General features: G+C 38.1%; 1 protein-coding gene across 5 annotated transcripts in view; it reads left to right on the top strand.

The window, feature by feature from the left end:
• NEK7 (NIMA related kinase 7) overlaps positions 1 to 23,489 on the top strand; it is a 74,890-nt gene that overhangs the window by 25,795 nt on the left and 25,606 nt on the right. For 4 of the 5 annotated variants that reach the window (XR_010072333.1, XM_063344733.1, XM_063344734.1 and 1 more), the window contains exons 4-5: positions 7,546 to 7,608; positions 8,149 to 8,259. The exons of the other annotated variant lie outside the window; for it this stretch is intronic. Coding sequence is in view for 3 of the 4 variants with exons in the window: in XM_063344733.1 (XP_063200803.1) it covers positions 7,546 to 7,608; positions 8,149 to 8,259 (174 nt within the window). In the remaining variant the exon portion in view is untranslated. The remainder of the gene's footprint in view (positions 1 to 7,545; positions 7,609 to 8,148; positions 8,260 to 23,489) is intronic. 5 annotated transcript variants of the gene reach the window in all.

Here is a 23,489-nt window from a genome sequence, read left to right as displayed (position 1 = left end):
TGTCTCATTAATGGAAGCTCAGCATGGACAAAACGGGAAGAATGCTTCTTAAGAATGCTTCTTTCTGTCATGGGGGAGAGGCTCTAGTCTCTTTATTTTAGACCTGTGCATGGATACTGCTTTCCACATTTCCACATTGCGACAGTGTCTCTAAATGCAGTACTTTGAGTTAAATAACATAACTGAGACCTGGACTTTCTTTTCCTTTCCCATTTTCTGCCCTTTCTCATCTCGCATCTGAACTACTACATGCCTTCCTCTTTGATCTCACAAGTTGTGTCTGTTCCATCGCCTCCCCATTTTGTTTTCCTGGCTGGGTTGGGTATATAGCTGTTCTCTTTATGTGTATTAGGTCAATGGTTCCCCATGTTTGTCTCTGCCTTCAAGATCTGACATGACTTAGAATTATTCAGTTATCCTCTCTTTAAGAGTTACTGGATCTCAGGCCATTATTTGTTCCAAAGGATTGCCAGTTTTGAGTTCTTATGAAGCTTTCCAACAAGAATGTTTATTTTCTGCTATTAAAATTTTACTTGGCTGAAATATGTACAATATTGATAAATGTTATATTAATGTGTACAAAATGTATGTTTGTGGAACTCAATGTGAGCAGAAGCAAGTGGCAGTAAGATGCTGTGGGAGGAAGGACAAGCAGATGGTGACAGAAACCACTCTTTCTGAATTTGTAGTTGCTACTGAGTCCAGATGACACGAAGTAGTATTCTTGATTTGGTTTCCAGTAGGATATTCAGCAGAGTGAAAACAGTTTAATTTGCAGTTTCTTTGTAGTAATTGAACCAGGAGAATGCACAAAATAGCATGTCGGGTCTCTTCTTCTCATTGTACCCTTTGTGCTTTGTCCTTCTGTGTGTGGTTTGCCTTCTTGTGATTAGGGAAGTGGTATTCATCACTTAGGGACTAGGTTGTCTCTTTTTCCATGGAACTGTGTTTTTGAGATGCTGCTAAAATATTATCTAAATAAAACCGGAATTAAAAAACAAATCTTCATTACTTCCCTTTTATTAATGTCTACACTACACTTTGAGCCAAAGGAACATCAGGAAAGATAAACTCTGAAAATAACAGTATAAGTTTGAAGAGCTTCTAGGGAAGTTTCTTAACGTGTGTTAAGTCCGAGGTCCAAACTACGCTGAAAGACCATGCCTGAGGAAGCAGTGGTACATCTCTACTACTGCCACCCTAAAGTAACCCTTGCAACAGAACCATCATCACCCTGAGCTACCCTGTGGTGTTCTGAGCAATAAGCTGTTTAGTGGTCACTTCCAAGGGGGAAGTAACCAACTGCTAGGTACTGGAATAAAAGCTCACAAAGCATCCTTAAAGGGTGAAAGAGTTGTAAATCTCTGAAGTCAGTGACTGTAAGGCTGTATGAGCTCACTTTATGAGCTATTTTTTAATTAAACCTTAGCTACACAAAATTTAAAATATTATGTGAAACTGCGTATTTCAACAAAATTCCAGATTCATTATGTTTCTGTCTTACATTGTTCCACCTTTCCTTCCCTTTCATTCCAAAATTGGAGACCTCTGTGTTAGAGATTCAGACAATGAATCCTTTTATCTAGCACTTACATTCATTATTCATTGTGCATTGTCAGTGGATTGCTACTTCAGGCCTGAATTAGAGATAATTAATCTTAGGAAAGCACTTGTAATTTCACATTTTATGAAGCACTATTGTCTCAGCACGGCAGTGCTGTGGTGGCAAAATACTCTAATGCTCATTGTTGCTATGTGGTATCATATCTCAATATTTATGTGCATTCAAGTCTTTGTTTTGCTTGCTTGTTTGTAGGTTTACGTTACAGCAGTCATGTTTGTGTTTTGCTTTGGAAATACTTTTTGGTATTTTTGTTTTATGCAGAATTTCAAACAGAGATAGGTTAAATTGTCATTTAAATGGTGAGTTAAAGACCTTCATCCTTTTCCATACTGAAAAGGAAAACGACAACTTGGGAAAGTGATGGACTTCGGAGCACAAGGAATCAAGTAGATTCCAACTTGGCACTAATCATCACTTCAGATGATGAGTTAAATTGGTAGCTGGTAATCGATAAGATAGAGTCTACACTTAAAAACTAAGGCCTGTTGTTTTCCATCTGGTGGCTAAATGCTTCTAAACCTTGCTATGCACATAGCCGCCTGGGAGCTCTGGTTGCATATGTGAGCACGTATGTAAGAAAGTTGACTTCATGTATTGCAACCTTTTTGTTCAGTTTACATGTCTGCATAGGGAACGGTTCCTGCTATGTATCCTACAATAGCTTAGAAATTATTCTAAAAATATCGATAACTCTTGACAGTACTTACAGCTGGTATTTCTAGACTGCTGAAAGAATAAAATTATAATCCATGTCCACATGAAGGTATTGGAGAAGTGATTCAATGCAAAGTTACCGGAGATCCCTTAGTTGCATAGCACACAGAGGGGGATTTTTTGGAATAAGTATGTCAATGTATGCTTGTCCTTCTACTGTTCCTTCCTATGCTGTTGACTGCAGTAGGAGACAAAAAACTGAGAGCTAAAAATGGACTCTTTGTTTTACTTAGCAATTTTTTTTCCACTTAACAAGAACAGTAAGGGCTTTAAAAAATGCTTTCTTAAGTCTCTCCTGCAGTATTTGCCTAATTGTTTTCAGGAATTTCACAGTAATTGCTAACTAAGGTATAGTGCTTACTGCAAAGAGATTCTTTGATTATACTCTTCATGAGAACTGGCACATCATAAAAACATTTAATATAATTTTTGCTTATTATTAGGTTTTCCACAGCAAACATAATTCCTTTGTAGAAATGTTAATCTTATCACAGTCCTTGAAAACAGAAATTGGGGAAAAATAATTACAATTTTAAATAAGAGTGTATTACACTGTGCAGCTTATGCTGACTAGTGAAACACATGTCCAACCTGAATTACCCTGTGATTCTGACCTTGTAAGTGGAGTCAAGAATTAGAATTTATTGTTACTCTAATTAATGCCCTAGCACTCTAATCAAAATGCAGCAGTTTTTATTGTTAGCCAATTACAGCGATGCTAACACTTGTAGTCTAATTCCTGCTAATTCCCAATAATCAATGTACACAAGCTTCTTCACATCGACCCCGTTCAGACTCACCCTTCCAGTTCCCAGAGCTCTGCTGGGAGGAGGATGCAGGTGGTGGCTCTACGTGGGATATGCTGGGTGCATTCAAGCAGTCAGTTGCTAATGCTTTGCGTTGGTGCAAAAGTTTACCGATGTTAATCACGCTGGTTTTATTAGACCTTTATCGTATCTGCTATAATTTCCTTAAGACCGTGCAGTTGCACAAAGCTGAGCTGAATCTAAACCCAAGTCAGACACAAGTCGTCTGACTGTAATGACTTCATTGCAGTTATGTTTCTCAAGTGCAAAGCTTGTACTGCTACACTAAATCCAGGTTCAAAAAATAAGTTCAGGCCAAGAGAAGTCCAGCCAAAATGTGGGAAGTCTTCGGGCTTCATGTTTCTGAGGCAGTCTGAGGCTTGTGTCCAGCTAATAGCAAGGGCACTACCGTCTTTATAGGGCTACAAATTGTGTGTGTGTGTGAGAGAAACCTGTGTGCAACACGCATACTGGAGGGGGGGGGGGGGAGCATAAACTGACCTTTCAGATCGACTTGCTGAGTAATAGTAGCCGAAGACAGAATTAGTCTGCTTGTAAAGCTATAAGCTGTTACAGTTGTGATGGAAGCACTGACATCTCTTCATGTTGGCCAGGCTGTAGTAAACCACAGGCGAAGGACAGCTTCTGCTGCGCCGTCATCTGGTCCGCAGCAGCTCCTGCGAAACAAGCCTTCTGATCGCTGCCAGGTGCCATGTGTAATTTTGACATGCACTTGAAAGGATGTTCTTCAGCTCTTAAAATCTTTCATTGTGGCTTCCATTTTTCAGTGTAAGACGTTCTTCAGTGTTGAGGCACCTTCTGGTGATGAAGCGTGGAGGTTTTCTCATGTTTACAGTAGCCTTCTTGTGAGCTGACATGGCTTATTACACTGGGGGCCTCTGATCCGAACTACAGCAGTTTGGCAAAATGGAAAGATAATCTATTCAGAAAGAAAATCTCTGTAAGCTGTTTGAATCTGGTTTTATAGGGTAGAGGTTCTTTGGAGGCCATGGATTGGGTGATTTGGTTTTTTTTCATTGTTGTTGTGGGTTTTTTTCCAGTCTTACTGTTGGAGCAGGTTAGCGTCTGTGAAACAGGAATTCTGGATTTCTTGGAAATGCTATTTATAGTCTTTTGAGGTTAGAGCTGGACCAAAGTCTAACGGAGAACCTCAAGAATGATATACAATGAATCCTCAGATTGTCTGTCTTTATGTTTGTAAGGATCCCAAAAGACTTGGTTTTTCTGTCTTGCTTTACTTTATTCGGGTAATGTTTGAAATATCCAGTTTAGCTGAAGCTGTGACAAATTTGCCAGTCTGCTGTATGAAATGTGGCAAAAGTATCAGGAGTCATGTTTATAAAACTTAAGTCTGCCCTTTCATGAGAGCAGCTGCTTGGTCTAGTCTACTCCAGGCTGTTTTTAATAAAAAATAAGAAGTACTGGGAATATCAGCCAGAATACACAAACAAAATTTTGTCTTTCCATGCCTTGATCCTAGATCTTTCATAGTCCTGAGTCTAGGGCCTTATTTTTGTTGTTTTGTTATTCCTCTATGAGAGTTACTGATTTATGTCCCTATCAGAGGCATAGCTTATAAAAAAAAAAAAAAAACAAACTTGCTTGCAAAATTTGCTTGATTGTGTAGGGAAACACTGCTGGTATAGGTAAGTTAATAAGCCTCTTGGCATATTGGCACAGTCATTAACAGGTGCAAATTGTTCTGTTTTTTCACACAGTAAAACTCTTTTTGTTTTGAATCTTGAAATTGTGCTTAGGGCAATTTCTCCAAATGTTATGAGTAGATAATTTGTATACAATATTCCGTCTAAAATTCTGTCTGCACCTTTGATTAGGTTCTTCAGTGTGTTTGGAGTTCTCTATGTCTAACTTCTGCATTATTTATAAGGAAGGTTCTTATCTCGCTATTATCTAGAATTTAGCAGAAGTGTCAAGCTTCAAGATGTGCCACTATACCTTTTCCCCTTTTTCCCTGCTCCTCAGTAAAGACTTTCATGGATTGTTTTTTGGGAGAGAAGGTATAAAATTTTCCATTTACTGGTGTCTCAGGGTACGTACAATTATGATCTCGTGCCTTCCCAGTACTGCCTCAGTTTATGTTCTGCCTCTCATATTTAGAACTTTCCTGATTGTTTCCTAAAAAATCACTACAGTCCTTCATGACTGTACCAAATACTAGGGCTTTAGTCAAAATGATTAAAGAGCAATGTTTTTCCATTCAGAGTTGAGATCTATAACAGATGCAGGCTGTTTCATCTCCTTCACTAAGTTCCCAACCTTAATTCATAAACTAACTGTTCCATCGGTATTATTTACCTCTTAATACTTGTACCTGTAATTTCATATATAGTACTAACTCTTTTCTTCTACTACATCTATTTTTTCTGCTACACTTAGTTTTTAATGTTAGCATTCCTGTCTTGTGACTTACCCTGTTGTGTTTCTGTTAAGTCTCCCACAGTCTCCTCCTTGAGTAATTGCTTCTAGCTCCGTCTGTTTATTTCCCATCGTCCTGGCATTAATATACAAGTAGTTGTGAGATGGTTTATTCCCTTTCTTTCTCGGTAAGTAGTTTGGTTTACTTCTTTCTTTCCTCCTCCCTCTTTTCTTCTTACTATCTACAAGCCTGGCATTTCAGTTGTTGTCTTTTTGCCAAAAAGTGAATCTTGCATCCACTCCAGGCTGTTTTTTTTTCTTATGCCAGCTCTGAAGACAGAAGACCAAGTATCTGAAAGCAAGTAGTGCTCTGTGTGGACTGTGCTCAGGGATGAAGTCTCTAGACTTCTCCTTTCAGTTGATTAAAGGAATGACAAACTTATTGTGCATAGTGGTATAGAAAATTTAGAGGAGGTTTAAGAGATCATATATGGACTTCCTGATTTGTTTGAACTTCTCTGGGGAGAGTGAAAAGAAGGTGGGATTCACATGGACAGTTACACAGTTTAGGAGATAACCTCTTTGCAGACATTGAGTACTCAGAGTGCTGTTAATCCTATTTCTGTTTCTGGGTTTGGAGGCAAGATAACAAATGGAAGTTGTCAGCTGTTGAGCTTGTGATCATTTTGAGTTGATGGAACCAGGTACCAGTGATCTTCACAGCACATAATATATCTTCTCCTGGACACTATCTAGAAAGAAATGACGTGCATTGAAAAGATGTAACTGGAAAAGGTTATCTTATAAATGTTGTGGCAATTACTAACACTTGTAGTGCACCTCTGTTATTCTTCAGGATAGCTCAAAATGTAATAGACAGACCACACAGAAGCTGATGGGTGTTTTGACTGGGGTTTTTTGTTTGCTTGTTTGGCCTTCTTTTCATGGTGTGTGTGGTGGTGGTTTGTTTTGTGGTTTTTTTTTTTTTTTTTTTTTTAATTCGCAAAGTAATGGCAAATGAGAGGAAAGATTCCTTGAAAAAGTAAAATTTTGGTCGTTTCTAAGGGGAATAGTCAGTGGCAGCATGTGGAGATGCACATCTGAGAAAGTGAAGTGAGAAGGGAACCCAAAGATGGTAAAAAAAAAAAAAAAAAAAGGGAGTGAAAATAGAAAGGCATTAAATAATAGATGTGTAGAATGTGGACAAGGACTCAAAAGGCAGGAAAAAATTACTCCAAACAGAACTTGAAATTAGCGGAGAGTAATGTGGTTAAACTGGAGGAGGCAAAAATGAGATACATTGCAAAGTAATTTGGAGCAAGCATTATGCTCGAGATGAGATACATTGCAAAGTAATCTGGGAGGTGGGAAAAAACATGAAGAGCAGAGATGTCTTAACTGTAAAAGGCTATAAAAGTCAAGGTGACAGATGAGGGCTTAGAAAAAAGTGCTCTAGTAAACAAATTACAGAATCCGAACCACTTTGCTTGGTGAAGGGAAGGAAATGGGAGAGGAAGAATTGGAGGTCACAATGAAGTTTTGATCCTGAGAGAGAGTGTAAAAGTGTATGCGTTATTTAGAATTGAAAAGGAAGAGTGTAGCAAGAGACTAGGAGAAAAAGGTATGCTGAGCACTAGAAAGAGTCCGTTTGTGATAATAGTGTGGCAGGGATGGGAGAGCAGGCTGACATTTGGATTAGAACCAGCTTGAAGGAAATGTGCTGAATGATTGCTGTGTGCTTGAGCAGATGTGCGGAGGTGGCAATTAAGTCATTGGAAAACTTGTACTTACAATGGACTTCTTTCCTACAAGAGGGCTAAAAGAATCAATATAGCAGTGAATCAGTACCTCAGAGCATTAGGAATACTTCTTACTGCAGTGTTACGTCTTGCCATAAGATGCACAGCTCAAGTTGCTTTATGGATGCTGTGAAATAATGATAACGATAGCTCAATTTGCTATATTTTAATCACTTAATAAAAATGTCTTATCTTTTGTGCATAGATATTTGATTTAATGGATGCCAAAGCCCGTGCTGACTGCATCAAAGAAATAGATCTTCTTAAGGTAAAAGATTTGCTTAAAAAATGTGCAGCCTTCATCAAAGTATATTAAGTTTTTCGTGTAGTTGAGGTGTCCACTGTTGTCTGTGTAGAGTTTTGTAAGCCTCACTTAGGGAATTTTGTGATTTTTATTGCTTTAAAAACTAACATTGAGAACTAAATCCTATAGAAACATGGGTAACTTTTCGAGTAGAAGTTTCTGCTAAAACTACAGTGTTGTAAGTAACTGTGTCCCATGTACAATAAAATACTGCTTTTAAAAATTGACTTTGCTGTTTCAGATAACAGTTTACCATACTATTGCGTAGATACATGGAAGCAAAATTCCTCTAAAATTGCGATTTCAGTCATCATGTTGATCCTAAAATGCCATTGTGTTCTTGCAAAATGTTTATCTGTAAATGTTTCTCATAAGTATAGACTTGTTGTTTTATACTTAAGTGGATTTTAGGGGTTGTTTTGTTTGCCTAAGTTTCATTTGTCAGTCTTAAAAAGATAAGACATGCTCTACACTAAAATGTACATTATTATTCTGCTTTCTTAGCAACTGAATCATCCAAATGTAATTAAATATTATGCCTCATTCATTGAAGACAATGAACTGAACATAGTGTTGGAATTAGCTGATGCTGGAGATCTCTCTAGAATGATAAAGGTAGGAATTAACTTTAAAACAAATATTAAAAGCTTGTAATGTTCAACTTCTTTAGCTTTTCATTTTGCATGCTCGTCACTGGGTGAAATGCAGTAAAAATGTCAGGAACTGTGGTGAAAAGTGGAGTTTTTAGGCTGACTTTTTTTTTTATGTATGCCTCATCCTAGTATGTAAGCTGCTATGTAAGTATTTTTAATACTGTTGCCCAGAATGTAAGTGCAGATGGGGACATAACTAGACTGAAATTATATTCGTGCTGGAGAGAAGAAAAAAAAAAAGTAAAGAAAAGCAGTGTCACTACTATTTAGAACAATACATTTTGATGGCATTCCTGATTTTTGACGCAATTTGTGTTCTGTGTTCCAATATTCTATTCTTTGTAATAGTAGTGAAAGCAGGGAAGGGCACATGAAGTGAATTTACTGGTATGTGGTTGTGCGTGGTGGGTTAATTGCTTTCTTTTGTAGTTTTTAAATGCCTTTTATTTAGCTAATCAGAAAAAAATATCCAAGACCTGTTGTATAAACTTTTTGTTTTGAAATTTTTATTAACTTATAACTAGCTTTTTTTTTATTTTTGTTTGTCACCTGACAACTACTTCCCCTCTTTTCCTACCCTTTTTCCACTGGGTCTTGATTTTCGTATGTTCCTTTGGTATACTTTCTTGTGTGCATACCGACGTTACTGTTGTCAACACGGTGTAACTGAACAAATAATGCCAGTCAATTAGCATTCGCCCAGCCACAGCCGGGCACAGAAGAGAGTTCTGCTGCTTTGCTTAGGACCTACGTGAATAGAGAATGTTAATTTCTTCATTAATGACTTTCCGACTTAATGACCGGTTTTAATTAATCGGACTTAATGACCGATTTTTTTTTTTTTTGAGCTTTTGAAGATTATTCCTTTCTAGATTGATAATTGTAAGGTAGGACAGTCAAAATTCGGTTCTAAACAGGTTGACAGTGTTCTGTTAATATTTATATCCAAATCTGATATTTTTCTTCATCTCATGAATTATTAATTCTGTGGGCTTACATTTCATAAAACATAAAGGAAGGTTTGTCTTTTCTTTTGAATGTTCAGTTTTGACACAACAGTTATTAATATGAGTACTCTATGACAGATTGCCTTATGGCATGTCTGGTCTTATGACCCATTGAAGCTTTTTCTTTTTCCCCTGCTTTCCCCGCCCCCCCCCCCCTTCTCATTTTAACTGCGATGTGTGCATAATGGCTTCTTCAGTGCAGTTGGCCTCATTACACCTTGTCCAAGTCGGTGGGTATTTCTTACAGGCTCGATCTTGGAGGCACTTTGTGATTGTCCTCTTAACACAGGGATCATGTTTAATGTAGCAAACTTAGATTTGTGTTTGATGTTAATGACAGCCTATCAGGCTATTATTAAATATGTATGAGGTGTCACAATGCGCTCTGTCTTCATGCTGCTGGTGGAGAAAATGATTGGGTAGACTACTTGGATGGTATGAGTTTAAATGTGGGGGGCATCAGTATATAGCATCGTCTTCAAGAAGTATTTTAAGCATTGCCTGAGAAATAAATGATATGTAATGGTATGAAAACTTCCTAGCAGAATGGCTGCCTGTCACACTGATAAGGTGAATATAATTATGTTGTGTTACTAAAACAAGCAAAGCATGCTTTAGTTTCCAGTGTTCTTGCTAAAATGCTGTTCTAAGTTTGCTGGAAGATGCTGAGGCACCCCCAGAAGAGTGTTTTGGTACCAGACTTGTGTGATTTGTAGAAAGGATCAAGCATGTTTTTGAAATTGTAAATGACCACAGCTTGAATGACACTGAAACCAATGTTAATGTGAGGGAAAACTACTTAACTGGTTTACTTGGGTATTTGTTATGACATTATTGGCACATCAGAGAATTCTTGCGAAGCTGCAGTGCCTCACAGTGCACCTTAATGAATTCTTTAGTTCTTCCTGTAATGAACCACATCCTTGCTGCCCAGCTTTTATACCACCCCTCTTGTTACCTGTGAATAATACTCTCTTTGTCCCCATTGAGTAGACAACTGAGGAAAATCACTTGGTGCATTCATATGTATTCTAATAGAATTCATAGAATCTGCTGTATGTCCAAAAAAAAAAGCAGCTGCGCGTTGGCATTTACAAATCGCACAATGAAATCAGAGGTATCTCTTGTGTTCTCTCTGTGTGTTTATGTATGTACATACACAGGTTTAATCCATTTACATCCATTTTATTTTTTAAATTACTTATGTCACAGGGAGATGTTTCACTACAGCCTTCAGTCTCAGAAGTAGGAGGATCCAAAACTGAGGATTTCTTTTTAATGGCCTGGCAGAATTCTTGGATGTGGCATGCCAGTAATATTGAGAGGCAAACGTTATCAGGGAGGGGGAAATACTTTCATTTGACTTACAGTTGATTTTGCACTAGAATATCTACCTCAGCACTGTGTAACCCTGCGTAAGGACGGTGAAGGAAGGAAGAATCTTCTGTTATCTGTGAACTGTCTGCTGGATACTATTACATCAGAGATTTTTACAAGTAAATAATTAATAACTACTGTGCTAGTTCCCAGTTGCTCATGGTCTGTTGTTTGTCGGTGTCTGTGGTCTCTACTACTGTGGTCTCTACATGGCTACCAAGGTTAAGGGTAGTTCATGAGAACTCCTGTTGTCACTGTGTAACATCACCTCCTTTTGCAATACAAAAATATGTTGTAAAGCAGGTTTGAGGCTTGATCCCTTTTCCTGTTAGTCGTGGTTCTCCTCCACCACAGACAGTGACAGGGTGAAAATTGCTCTCTGGACTTTTTTTGGTTTGAGATTTTTTTTATTTTTTATTTTTTAATTTTTTTTTAAAATATTATAGTTTGATATATTGGATAAAGAAAATGCCATAAATGAAGAAGAATCAACTGATTGCATTAATCAAGAAAATACATATTAATGATTCAGTGAAAAGAACTGGTTAGTAAAATCTGTGCTGGAGATGTTGAAACAAGAGAATTTGAACTCTCTTGCAGAATAATTAGCATATTAAAGATTAAATATGAATTTATTAGAAAGGCTTGTTACCAAGATGCTAAAATGTTGTGTTGTCCGTTGTTTGTTTGGTTGGTTGGTTTTTTAATCAGCAATAAATTTCCAGGTCTGTTTCATTTCTGCAGATATTTTTAGTTTTCCTGGCAAATAATCTTAGCACACACACAAAAAAAAGCAAACTTTAAACTGAATATGTCATACAGATCTTACGGAAGCTAATCTTGTTTTGGGAACAAGCATGAAAGCTTTCATCTAAAAAGTTGAAAATATGTTTGCAGCTTTCTCAAGATAGATGGAAAATAATTTGAGTTCTACAAAACATCACCTAGGCACTTCACCCACTCTTCAGAGAACAGTGTGTGTGTGTATTTTTTTCAACTTTAAATTTTTAAAAAAATACTAGAATTATCTAGGTAAAATAAGAGAAATATTTTAAAACTTCTCATCAGTATGAAGTTCATAGTGATATTTCAGGTTTCTGTAGTTGGGAACGGTAAATTCTTTCTCCTTAAGCATACTTGGTTTTTATAGGACAGTCAAAGTACAGGGATTGTCACTTCTTTCCAAGCAACTGATGCATATCTAAATTGCTCGTTGCCGTAGCTGGAGCTCTGTTTAGACTTGTTTGAAATATCATTGATTATCATTCTGATGTTTCACCAGTGGAGGATATTTTGGGCTTCACTGTGTGAAATTGCATCAGGCAATTTCTTCTCTCCACATGGTCCGGGATGCAGGCTCTCCCTCTTCTGCCCATTCCAAAATATATTAGCAAGGAGGTGTTTTTTTTTTTTTTTTTTTTGAACTTATTTGCAGTACTCCAGGGTTGACTGACTTGCCTGTGCTGCATTACAGGACAGCTGGCCTTCTTTAAGGGCTTGAAGAGTGGAAGCAATTTTAGCTTCAGTCATTGGCAGCTTTGGTAGCCCAGAGCGCCGCTCCTGCCTGCGTGAAGCAACCGTGACTCCATTGCAGAGTCCCTGTGACTGCAGCCTGAGTGTGTTACAGTGTGAGATGGCTACAGGGTGAGATGACAGCCTTCGGGGATTTATAGAGATGTTGTAATGGCAGCAGATTTGGAAGGAACATAGGGGTATGGGGTAGTTACTACGGTTTGCCTTAAGTGTTCAGTGGTGTCTGTGAGGCTGGGCAGCACTGAATGGAGAGTTATTCGTGTCATTCTGAACTTGGGTGGTGATCAGATGGAGGCCCGAAACTTCTGCATGCGTTGCTTTTGTGGACTTAGCAGTGCATCTTGCCCCACCGATCTTGCTGTATGGCAGAGATTTGAGGGTGCACGTACTGCTGCAGAAGCTTTTTCTGTCTCTGCAAACTACCTGCCCTGGATTGCTGGGTGGCTAGTAGCCCATGATTAACCATTCTCGCTGCAGTGATCCTGGCTATGTTGCTGAGAATGGAAACTTGACGCTTGTTTCTTTTAAAACTGTTTTCTGGGGGATTGCTGTCCTGGGAATGTGCTAGAAATAGAGATCGTCTTTCAGACACAGTGGAGTTATCTGATGAATGGTGATAGCATACATTAGCTATAGTTTGACTTTGTTTAATTGCAAGAGTGATAATTTTCTTTTGCTTTGATAATTTGAAGAGTTTTGGGAGTATGAAGTTAGGGAAGCACTTGTGTAAGGAAGAGTACAGTGTCAGAATTTAGCAGGTTGGGTGTTTACCCCTTCCCGGGGCATGACCCAGTGTTTCGGGAAACCCTCAGCTACTAACTGACTATGTTGTTTGCTATCTCTTTATCATACAAAACATTGATTTACAACTTTAGCAGTTGTAGGAGATACGTGGCATTCTTGTTTGGAAGGCTGGTGGGACAATGATGATGTCTCCAACGTAGTTTGAATGGCAGTGTTGCAGAAGCTGTATTCTGCTGTGCACACACGTGTGTAGCAGGACGGTAACTCTGTTGGCTGAGTTGCCGAAGATTTAGCTGTATGAGAATGTGTTTTTAATCTGTCAAAATGCAGCAATTTCATAGAATCATAGAATTGTTTATCTTGGAAAAGACCTTCAAGATCATCAAGTCCAACTGTTAACTAGCACTGCCAAATCCACCACTAAACCATGTCCCTAAGCACAACATATACACGTTTTTTTAAATACCTCCAGGGATGGCGACTCCACCACTTCCCCGGGCAGCCTGTTCCAATGCTTGACAAACCTTTCGGTGAAGAAATTTTTCCTAATATCCAATCTAAACCTCCCTGGCACAACTTGAGGCTGTTTCCTCTGTCCTATCACTTTTTGTTTGGGAGAGGAGACCAATCCCCACCTGGCTGCGCCCTCCTTTCAGGCAGTTGTAGGGAGCGATAAGGTCTCCCCTCAGCCTTCTTTCCTCCAGACTAAACAACCCCAGCTCCCTCAGCTGCTCCTCATAAGACTTGTTCTCCAGACCCCTCGCCAGCTTCATTGCTCCTCTCTGGACACTCTCCAGCACCTTAATGTCTTAGTTGTAGCAAGGGGCCCAAAACACGGTGTGGCCTCACCCATGCTGAGTACAGGGGGACCATCACTTCCCTAGTCCCGCTGGCCACACTATTTCTGATACAGGCCAGGTTGCTTTCATACTAAAATGTTACATGCCAGCTGCCTGCTTGAGGATGTATGTTTCCGAAAATGTATGATTCGGTAGACAGCTAAGGAAAAATATATTATTCTGCTGAGATGTACGTATGGTTTTTTTTTGTTTGTTTGTTTTTTTAATCTATTTATTTGTTTTTAAATCTAGCAACCATTGTATCTAAAATATTGTAAGCCCCTTGTGCCTTGAGACAGAGACTTAAAATTTGGAAAGGGGATTTTTCTTACAACAGTGGCTGTGAAAACTCACCTGAACCTAAATTCTTGTAACACAAGAGTTCATATGTGATTAACAGAAATTGCTGGAGCACAGCAGCCAAAGTGGAGAATTTCTATACACACAGAGCTGCGTGAGCATCTTGCATGTCTTAGTGCTGCTGGCATTGTGTACTACCTGAGTGACTATGAATGCTTCAGCCTATAATATGGGTGACAGAAATGGCTTTACCAGAAATAGCTTTTTCCAGATATTTTGGATGGGCTGAAGCTTTCCTATCTTTCAAAAGGTATTTGTTCTTTCTAACAACACAGGGAAGGGATTAATCTGCGATGAATATGGAACAGACAAAAAACTAGGCAGACAGAAGAGTAGGCTGGGACAAGCAGCTAAGTGATCCTTAAGGTTGGAGAGAGAGGATCTGACTGGGAATAGGGAAGACAAGTGGACTGGGAGTAGCTGGTGAGCAGTTTTTGAGAGAAGGTAGACCGGAAGTTATGACACAAGGCAGTAGAGACTGAGGAGTATAAGAGAATGAGTAATGGATTGGGAAACTATGAAGTGGGAGTCCCAATACTGGATGTGAGCACGCTGAGATTAGGGAAGAGCTAGTGTGTTGCCAGAGAACAGGACAGACTGGGCAAGGATCCTAGAGACAGACAAACTGGCTGCCAGTAGGGAGAGAACCTGGATGGGGTAACTCAGGCTGGGAACAGGATGCGATTTGTGTAAATGGAGAAAATGCATGTGAAGTGACAGAAGCAGGGAAGGGACGGGTCTGGGAAGGGGGCATAGAAGAGGCAGGTTGTATAGGAATTACAGATCAAATACAGGGGGACACAAAGAAGAACCTGTCCTGTGGTGTACTGCCACGTGGAGTGTGGGATGGGACTTGAGGTTCAGGAGTGTTGCTTTTCTGCTGCTGTTGGCAAATGTAAATGAAGTCCACTGGAAGTACCCATCTGTTACCTGCTGAAGGATGATGCTCCATTGTGCATGTTACTTGGCCAGTTGCAATGCTAGCTCTGGCTGTAAAAGTGCCAACTCTACTAAGCTGTACATAGCAATATAACAGCCTGCATTTCTGTAGTTATTTTTATGCTTTATGACTCCAGGGAAATAGTTATAACCTAAGGAAGCAGCACTGAATCTGCAAAATCAAGCATTCAAAGGCTAGAAAATCCTACAACTGGATATCTTGCACTCCACCAAATTACAGGTTTATTTGTTCTTTGAAGAACCACCGCTCTATTCAGTGTTAAGGGTGCAGCTCCTCTGGGTAGGAATCACGGTGGCGTATGTACCCATGTACCGCCATTTGTTGCATCTGTGCTGCCTTCTTTGTTGCAGCGGTCGCTTTCACGGCAGGGAATTCAAGACAGACAAAGGCTTCATGGGTAATACAATTGGATGCTCTTCCAAAGACCATCCTTTCTTACAGTCTCTGGTACTGTTCCTAAAGGATACTGTCTAAACCACTTCAACCACTATTTTTTGGTGGGAACTGTAATTGCTTATTCTGTATTTTTGATAATCAAGGTAAAACCCCGGGGTTTGATTTGTAGAAGTACCGAGCATTCACAGCTTTATCTGTTCTGCGTGGAAACTGTGCTTTGAAGATGAACTGTTTCATAAAGCTAAGTACGTTGAAAAGGAGGTGCTTAAATTCGTGCCAGAATTAATTAACACTTTTGATCTTAATTCTTTGCCCCCATTCTAATCTGTAAAATGGGGATGTTACTACCTCATCGTTTCTAAGGCCATTTGTGGAGATAAACTTCACAAAGTTTGTTTTATTAGTTTGATATTCCAGTGATACATACCAGGAAGCTGTACCCTGAAACTTATATTTAATAATATGTTTCAAATAGTGCACAATAAGTAAAGCCTAGGGACATTTTCAAACTGCTCATTAGCTGAGTGTTGTGAATGAATGAGAACAGGGTCTTTTGACATAAAGAAAGAAAACAGAACTGAAAACTGCGTGCACACACTCTCAAGGGGGAGAAATTATGGTAGCTTCAATTCTGAGATTTTTTTCTTACACGTATATTTACGACCAAATACTTGATATCATGATTGTGGGAAAAAGTATTTTTAAAGTAGTCTTTTGTGCATTTTATTTTAGCGATACTGATTTATCATGATTTATAAATGCAAATTTTAAAGCGTGTAATCTGGTTCTTCTGGTTTTCAACAGTATCTGTGTCTCTTGTACTTTTTAATTTTTTTTCCCACGACTGCTAGATTTAATTTAAAGAACAAAAACCGTACTACCCATGTCCCCATGTCATCCCCCCCCATGCCAAACCTCCTGACTCGTAGTCTTTTGGTTTAGCATATGGTTACGTTTTATAGTATAGAACAGCTTGTCACCTTGCCGAAGCTACGTAATTGATAAATGTTAAAAGCTTCAAAATATTTTTTTCTCAATGTTTTTTCACATTCTGTGTCGCCTTTACTCTTAGCTTTTTTGTGTATTCATTTTTGAAAAGACTTTAAAAGATAGTGTAGCTTGAAGAAACATGTAGTATGTTAGGATACTGTAACACAGTATGTGCTAATTACAGATCAAAGCTAAATTATTTTTATGCGCCTTTTCCTAAAGGAGAAACTTGGGGCTTTGAACCAGTCAGGTTAACTTTTGCCACTAACCTTTTTAAAAGCTACTAAAAATCTTTTTCTTAAACTGCCCCCCACCCTGGTAGTTAAAAAAACAAACCGTCCTTGTTCAACTTTGTATGCGTCTGCTAGCTATGTAGCAGGTAAAAAAGGAGAGCTGAGTGTTCTCGGGGGAAACAGCCGCTCTGCGGATGAAGCTGGGAAATACTAAAAGAAAAAGCGAAGGTGTAGAGCCCTGCCAAGGTAGGAGAGGTAGTGCTGGGAAGCTGTTGCTCCCCGTACGCCTGTGTTACTGGCGTGCCTGGCAGCTGCTCGACTGTCACCTTTGCTCTAACCGCAGGTAACCAGAACGCGAGCAGCGGCAGCAGTTCACTGTGGGCAAGTTACGTATAGGTGCTGCTGGCGGATGGAAAGCTGACTCGTCCTGCAGTTCATCACAGTGGGGTAATTGGGCTGGGTAATTGCCAGGCAGCCTTGTTAGTTTTTCAGTGAATCGGCCATTGTCTGTGTCTGCCGCTGGAACAAGAATAAGCCGGCAGATTTGCTGCTAAAATAATTAGACTATCAACACTGTTTTGTCTTGTGGACAGTCCCCTTCACAGCCATCAAACCTGAAGCTATTCTGTGAGCCGACTGGCTGTACTCACAGGGAGAGTAACGCGTCAGTCAGCTATGAAAAGTTAACTTGATGGTAAACTTCATTCAACTATTACACGGACTGTTGAAATAGCTCTAAGTGAGGCAGAAATGCTTGGGGTATTTCATCTCCACCTTTGCCCACTGGTGCTAGAATTAGCTGGTTCCGTGAACCTTTAAAGAGCGGGAAAAATGGAACGATTTTATTAAATAATAGTTCTGGGTGCTTTTCTTATTTGAAATGCCCTGCAAACAATACTTGCAGATTATTTTTAGTTTTTCACACAGTCGTCTTTGAAAAATTTGCAGTGTCAGTGTTTGTGCTATATGAATAACTTGGTGAGAATGAGGAGAGATTATTTCAAATTTGTCTGCTTATTTGTAGTAAAAAGAAAAAAGAAGTTAAGATGGTAGGCTTTGTATTTACTGTGTCACGCTATTGCTTTTTATTAGGAAGTAGAGTTAATGATTCAAGCACGAGTTTCACCTCTTCATGCTGTACCAGTTTTCCCAAGGGGATTTATTGGAGAGAGCTGCGTGTAAACAAATACTGTTGAATTTAAACATGTGGCTGTGTGTTTTAAGAAGCCCCGCTCAGCGGTAACAGCAGAGACAATGAAAATGATGCAGTATTGGAAATTTTATTTTAGTGGCTCTGCAAGTTGATCTGATTTCAGTAGATGGTCTTTATCTCTGAACACTGTATGTTCTTGCTTTTTTGCATGAGCAAAAACGTTAGGTGGAACAGAGTGACTGTAGGTGGACTACTGAATAAGGAAAAATGAAATGAATCCTTGCAAAGGCAGCTGGATAGATATATATATACATATAAAAAAGTGACTTTATTCAGAGCTTTCTAAGGAGTCTGAGCTTAATCAGAAGTCTTATTAAAAGTCTGATTCATAGATTATTAGCATGAAAGAATATATACTAAAAGTGGAAAATATGACAATTTGAGCAGTTCTCTTACAAGGCTTTCTATTTTTTTCTAAGTAGATGCCTTTGTTTTGATTATATGTGAAAGAAGATTGTGCTTGAGAAGATGTTTCTATCTCAGTTCTGTGGTGTGCGTGTGGTGGGTTCGTTCGTTCTTTATTTATTAGGAAAGACCATAGTTTCATTCTACTAATTTGGCCTTCTGATGCTAGTAGATACTTCTATTAGTACAATTATTTTGTCTGTTAGGTTTTGTACTGTGTCTTAGTCTTTTGTCTTTATTGATTAAATAAAGTTATTTGTTGTATACCAAGATTGCTAATAGAGGAAGACTGATCTTTTTAAAATGCATTTTTTTTGTGGATTCTGGAAGGGAAAAAATAAATGCATGGCATCTTCAGTAACTGGAGATGTAAGCAACTATAAAGAAAAGCTGGAAAAAGAACCAGGTAAATATTTATTTATTTATTATTATTATTAGTCGCTTTATTGGCCAAGTACCTGTTAGGTTCTGTGTGTGCAGTTGGTAGATGCCAAATAGTTTGGGGTTTTTTTGTATTTGTTTGATTTTTGAAACTGAGACAGCTGCTGCTCTTGAGATGTAGGCAAATTTGATCACCTTGTGATAAATTGGATGAATGAATTAAGATGTGGTGGAAAGTTCTATTTTTGTTCTGCATAAAAGCAAGGAAAAATGGCAGAAAACTTACCGTGATTTAAAGAGATGGGCAGCTGAATTCATGAATGAACAGAGCCAGAGAAAACTCCTGGGACACTGCTTTCCTACTGGAATTATATAGCCTTTTAAATAGAAAGTAAGACTTATGTAGAAACTTCATTTCTACATAGATGAGTCTCTAATCTTTACTCTGAAATGTAGAGGTGCTGAGGTCCGTCTTCACTGGTCTGTCTCTTTGACCCTGCACGCCTTTGCCAGTTCTGACTTGTTTGTGTTGCATTCACAGGGTAAGAACTCCTGCTCGTGCTTCCATAATTTCCTATTACAGCTGCCTGCCCTCCTCTTTCCTCTCTGTTCTTTATGTTACTCCGTATTAAAAAAGACTCCCAAAGAAACACAGGCAGAGAACTGTGTTCCTGTAGCCAAGAACTTCATTACATGCTAGTTGTAAGTTCCTTGTAATAATCCTTTCTGCATCTCTCTCCTCTTGATGAAGTTCAGATTTCTTCCCACAAGTATCCGGTTGTTGAATCACTGTGTTCTGATAAGTCTATGCAAGAAAATATAAAAAAAAAAAAAAAAATATCCCTTTGATATTTCTGTAAGCCAGGAGTGAAGTCATGAGAACAGACAGATGCGATCAAGATCCTCATCAAAATGTGAAAGAAAGGAAAAGAAATCTATTTGAAGCAAAGAAATTATCATTCTCACTTTACTTTTCCCCAAAATCCTGTCTTTCGGAAGGCAACTCTAGCCTAGAGCACGAACAGGGAAAAATCCTGGTGTATGTTCTTGTGGGCTTGTTTGACGGTTTCACAGACTTTTTTTTTTTTTAAATAATAACTGTGCAAAATTGTTTAGATGATTAGTTTATCATCTTTCTGCAAGAGGTATTCATAAACTTCTTGCTTTCTGTCATCCAGTTTGCTGCTTAAACACTCATTGCTTTTTTTATCTTTTTTTATTTATTTCTGTTTTTTTTTTTTCCTGTGAGGTCTAAACCAGGCTATAAATCACACCTTAAATTCTGAGACAACTAACATCAGAACTGAATGCTAAATTTTTTCCAAGCGTGGTTACTGAGACATAGGCAGTCATTTCTGAAGTCTCCAATTGTATTGAAATCATCTCTGCTCACTGTTCTTTAGTCATCTGCAGGAAATCCGTAGTTTTCTTATAAAAGCCAAACATAGTCTTGCGTATTTCCTTTTAAGAGTATTCTCTGAACTGTGCTTGTTAAGCCTAGATAAGACCATTTGCTAATTGCTGTCACTTTTGCTTTCGGAATTTGACCTTTTAAAGCATCATCTTTAGAAACTCACTATAATGTAATTCCATGCTTTTATATTACTTTAAACTTTTTTCCCCATCTAGCTTCATTTTTTTTATGCCTCCAAGAAACTGAATGGCATATGCTGTATAGCTGCAGGGCAGCTATATTTAACTTTACTAGGATGGAAACGTTTGGAGAATACTTAATTTTTTGTTTAGTAATTCATTAGAGAAAACCAGGAGAGTTCTGTTTTCCCATAACAAAACTGCTCTGTCATTCGGTGAAAAGGGACGAGAAGACAAACTGGTGCTATAACCTGCCTACCTTAAAGCTCTTTAAGACATTAGAATAGCAAATTTATGACCACGCAAATTTCCAGTTGCATTAAATGACCGAATTGCAGTTTTATCTGTACGGACATTGTGAAAACTCTTCAAAGTAGGGTTTTTTTGTGATTCCATTCTCAAAGGCAGAGATGGAAATTTAATGGGTTGTGGCTTTTGAAACAAATAATTCTTACTGGGAGATAGTCTGCTGCCTGGTATTCTCTGTTTACCTGATAAAACACTAGCTTGCAACACTACCCAGATTTTTAACTCACGTGTACAAGGAGTGCCCTTTTTGCCCAGTTTCCACTATGTTGAGATTCATCTTTCTCCTCAAACAGGATTATATGGGGGGTTTTTTTGTGGGTTTTTTTTTTAATGTCACACTGTAGAAGATCAGTGGTCTGAGGGACATCAGGACTGTCCTTGGAGCCTCAGACAGTTGGAAGAAGCAGAATAGTAAAAGGTTGAAGATGAGAGCACTTTAGAAAGCTGGATGTCAGGCTCTGTTCCTTTGAGGTCAAATTTGGGCTAGTAATAGCCGCTTGTATACAATGGGAGATAACTGTATTAAGTTGATTATGTGGGCTTTAGGATGCTTGAGACGTTACAGCACTAGGCAGTGAATTAGTTTCAGTATTAACTGTTTATGGTGCTAATACACTCTGCTCCAATAGAGGCTAAAAATTATTGGTTTGGCATCATGTCTTCTGCATTTTGGCTTCCCTAGAGGAAGGGGGCAAACCCCGCAACTGTTAGAACTGCATTTTGCATTGAGGACTATTTTAAAATGGAGAAGAGAGAAAAGGAATACACTGAATACAGTTAATATGTGCTATATGAATTTAATTATACTGTTCAGCATAAAATAGGTTTGACCGTGTTTTCCATCAACTTATATTTCTTGTTAGAAGGTAAAGTTCTAGACAAGAATGGGATTCCTTTTCCTTCTTGACTTTACTCAGAGTTTATGCTGCCTGCTGGACTGTTTCCTAAAAACATACCTGTTTCAATAACTAGTTTTGCAAAATCAATCTATTTTGGTAGTGGAGGCTTTTCATCATTATTTTGGTTATTGGTGGACAACAGCCCAAGAAAACATTGAGAATATGTATCTTGATGGAAGAAGATAGTGTAATTAATTAGTACAGAAAACAATGTTCATTGAGTTTATTTTAAAGACGCTGGATTAAACCTATACAAGTGAAAATTGTGCCTATTTCTTTTTTTAGTTTTAACATTGTTAGCAAATGTAGCAGCTCTCTTGCCTCCTTTTTAGATGGACAAATTCTACAGGGTTAATATTATTGATGCTTTCAGGAAGAGAAGTTATTGTTATCATGCAAAATTATTAGTGCCTTCAGTAGAATGAGACTACGTCCTAAAACCTGTTGTTACGTTGCGTGCTTGCACTGTGAGAACTGAAGCTGATTTTGTCGCATACAATCAGCTACAGTGTTTTAGATCGCAAATGAATAAAATGTTAAAAGAATACTTGTACACAAACACTTGAAAGTACACTGATGTACTTCAAGTACATTGAATGGAAATCTGTAATGGAAAATCTTCCCATTTCAGACATTTTGTGAGTGGTGTTTCATCACTGCTTGTGCTTAGAATTGAGTTAAAAAAATAATAATTCAGAATGTTTAAATAAAGTACCTAGTTATAATTATGATAATTTCAGAATGCATTTTAAATCAAGGAACTCTGCTTTCATGTGCACATACTTACATGTATTGTGTATTTGTTTTTAAATGAAAAGAAACCTGGTCTCCATCTTCCTGTTGACATCAAACAATCCTCTGATATGCAAATCCAGCTATGGGGAGAACAGATACACAGGGTTTGTTTGGATTCAGTCCAAGGCGGAGAGAAAATTATATTTAAAGAAGTAATTTATATGCTTTGCCTCATTTAAATGAAAATGCATTTTGAAATAATCCCCATAACTAAAAACATTTTGGTGAAATGTTATGATCCTTTGTACGACTGATGCATTTTGCTATAGCTAGTTTAAAAACATCTTTCTCACGCTCCTGCAGGTCTCTGTAATGTGTAGATGCAGCTGTCAACTTCAGTGTCACGTAACATAGTATATGAAAATATTTTTATTTTTCCAGAATAATAAATGTTTGTTATAGAACTTTGGTAGGGTGTGCATGAGTGTGAAGTGTCTGTGTATGCCTGCTATTAAAATACATCTAAGTACTTTGCTTTCCATCTAAAATTTTGCTAGTATTAATGTTGTTCATGGATTTTCTTTGTATGTTTAACTTTAAAATCTGTCAAAATACAAAATCTTTAAAAAGAGAGACTAAATGAGCAACAATTTTTCAGTCGTCTTACCTTTAGCTGCAAAATTTATAATGATCAAACTTGCACATCTTAGCATTGGCTGAATTCCAGGTTTTCAGTACGTATTTTTGGAGGACTCTGTTATTCTGGTCCCTGAATATAATATTTGAAGGAGATGTGTGTAGCAGAGCATAATTATGTTTCACATAAGCTTTAACAGGCCGTTGAACTGTTACCAGTGATCGGTAATGGTTGTTTATACAAGATGGAAAATATTTGAACAGGAGTTAGATCACTATGAAATTTTCAGAAATCACCGTTCCTTTAGTCCCCTTCTATGCATTGCGGAAGTTTCTAAATCTAATCCAATCAACTCTTCTTACGTGGTCTTTGTTTGTGATTGATTGTCATTATGATTTTTTTTTCTTCTATTTAGAAAATGAGGATAGGGAAATTAATGTTGGTATAAGGAAGTATTTCCATTGGGAAGATATACCTTTATATCTGACCTTTATTTGTTCTGTGGCCACTTGCTCTATGCTCTAGACTGTTCTACCACGTTAATCCTGCACCAAGGATTGCTAAATTCCATCTAAATCCT

The sequence above is a fragment of the Chroicocephalus ridibundus genome, chromosome 8 (assembly GCF_963924245.1).
Source record: "Chroicocephalus ridibundus chromosome 8, bChrRid1.1, whole genome shotgun sequence".
NCBI lineage: Eukaryota > Metazoa > Chordata > Aves > Charadriiformes > Laridae > Chroicocephalus > Chroicocephalus ridibundus.
This window is presented reverse-complemented; position numbering and strand designations above follow the sequence as displayed.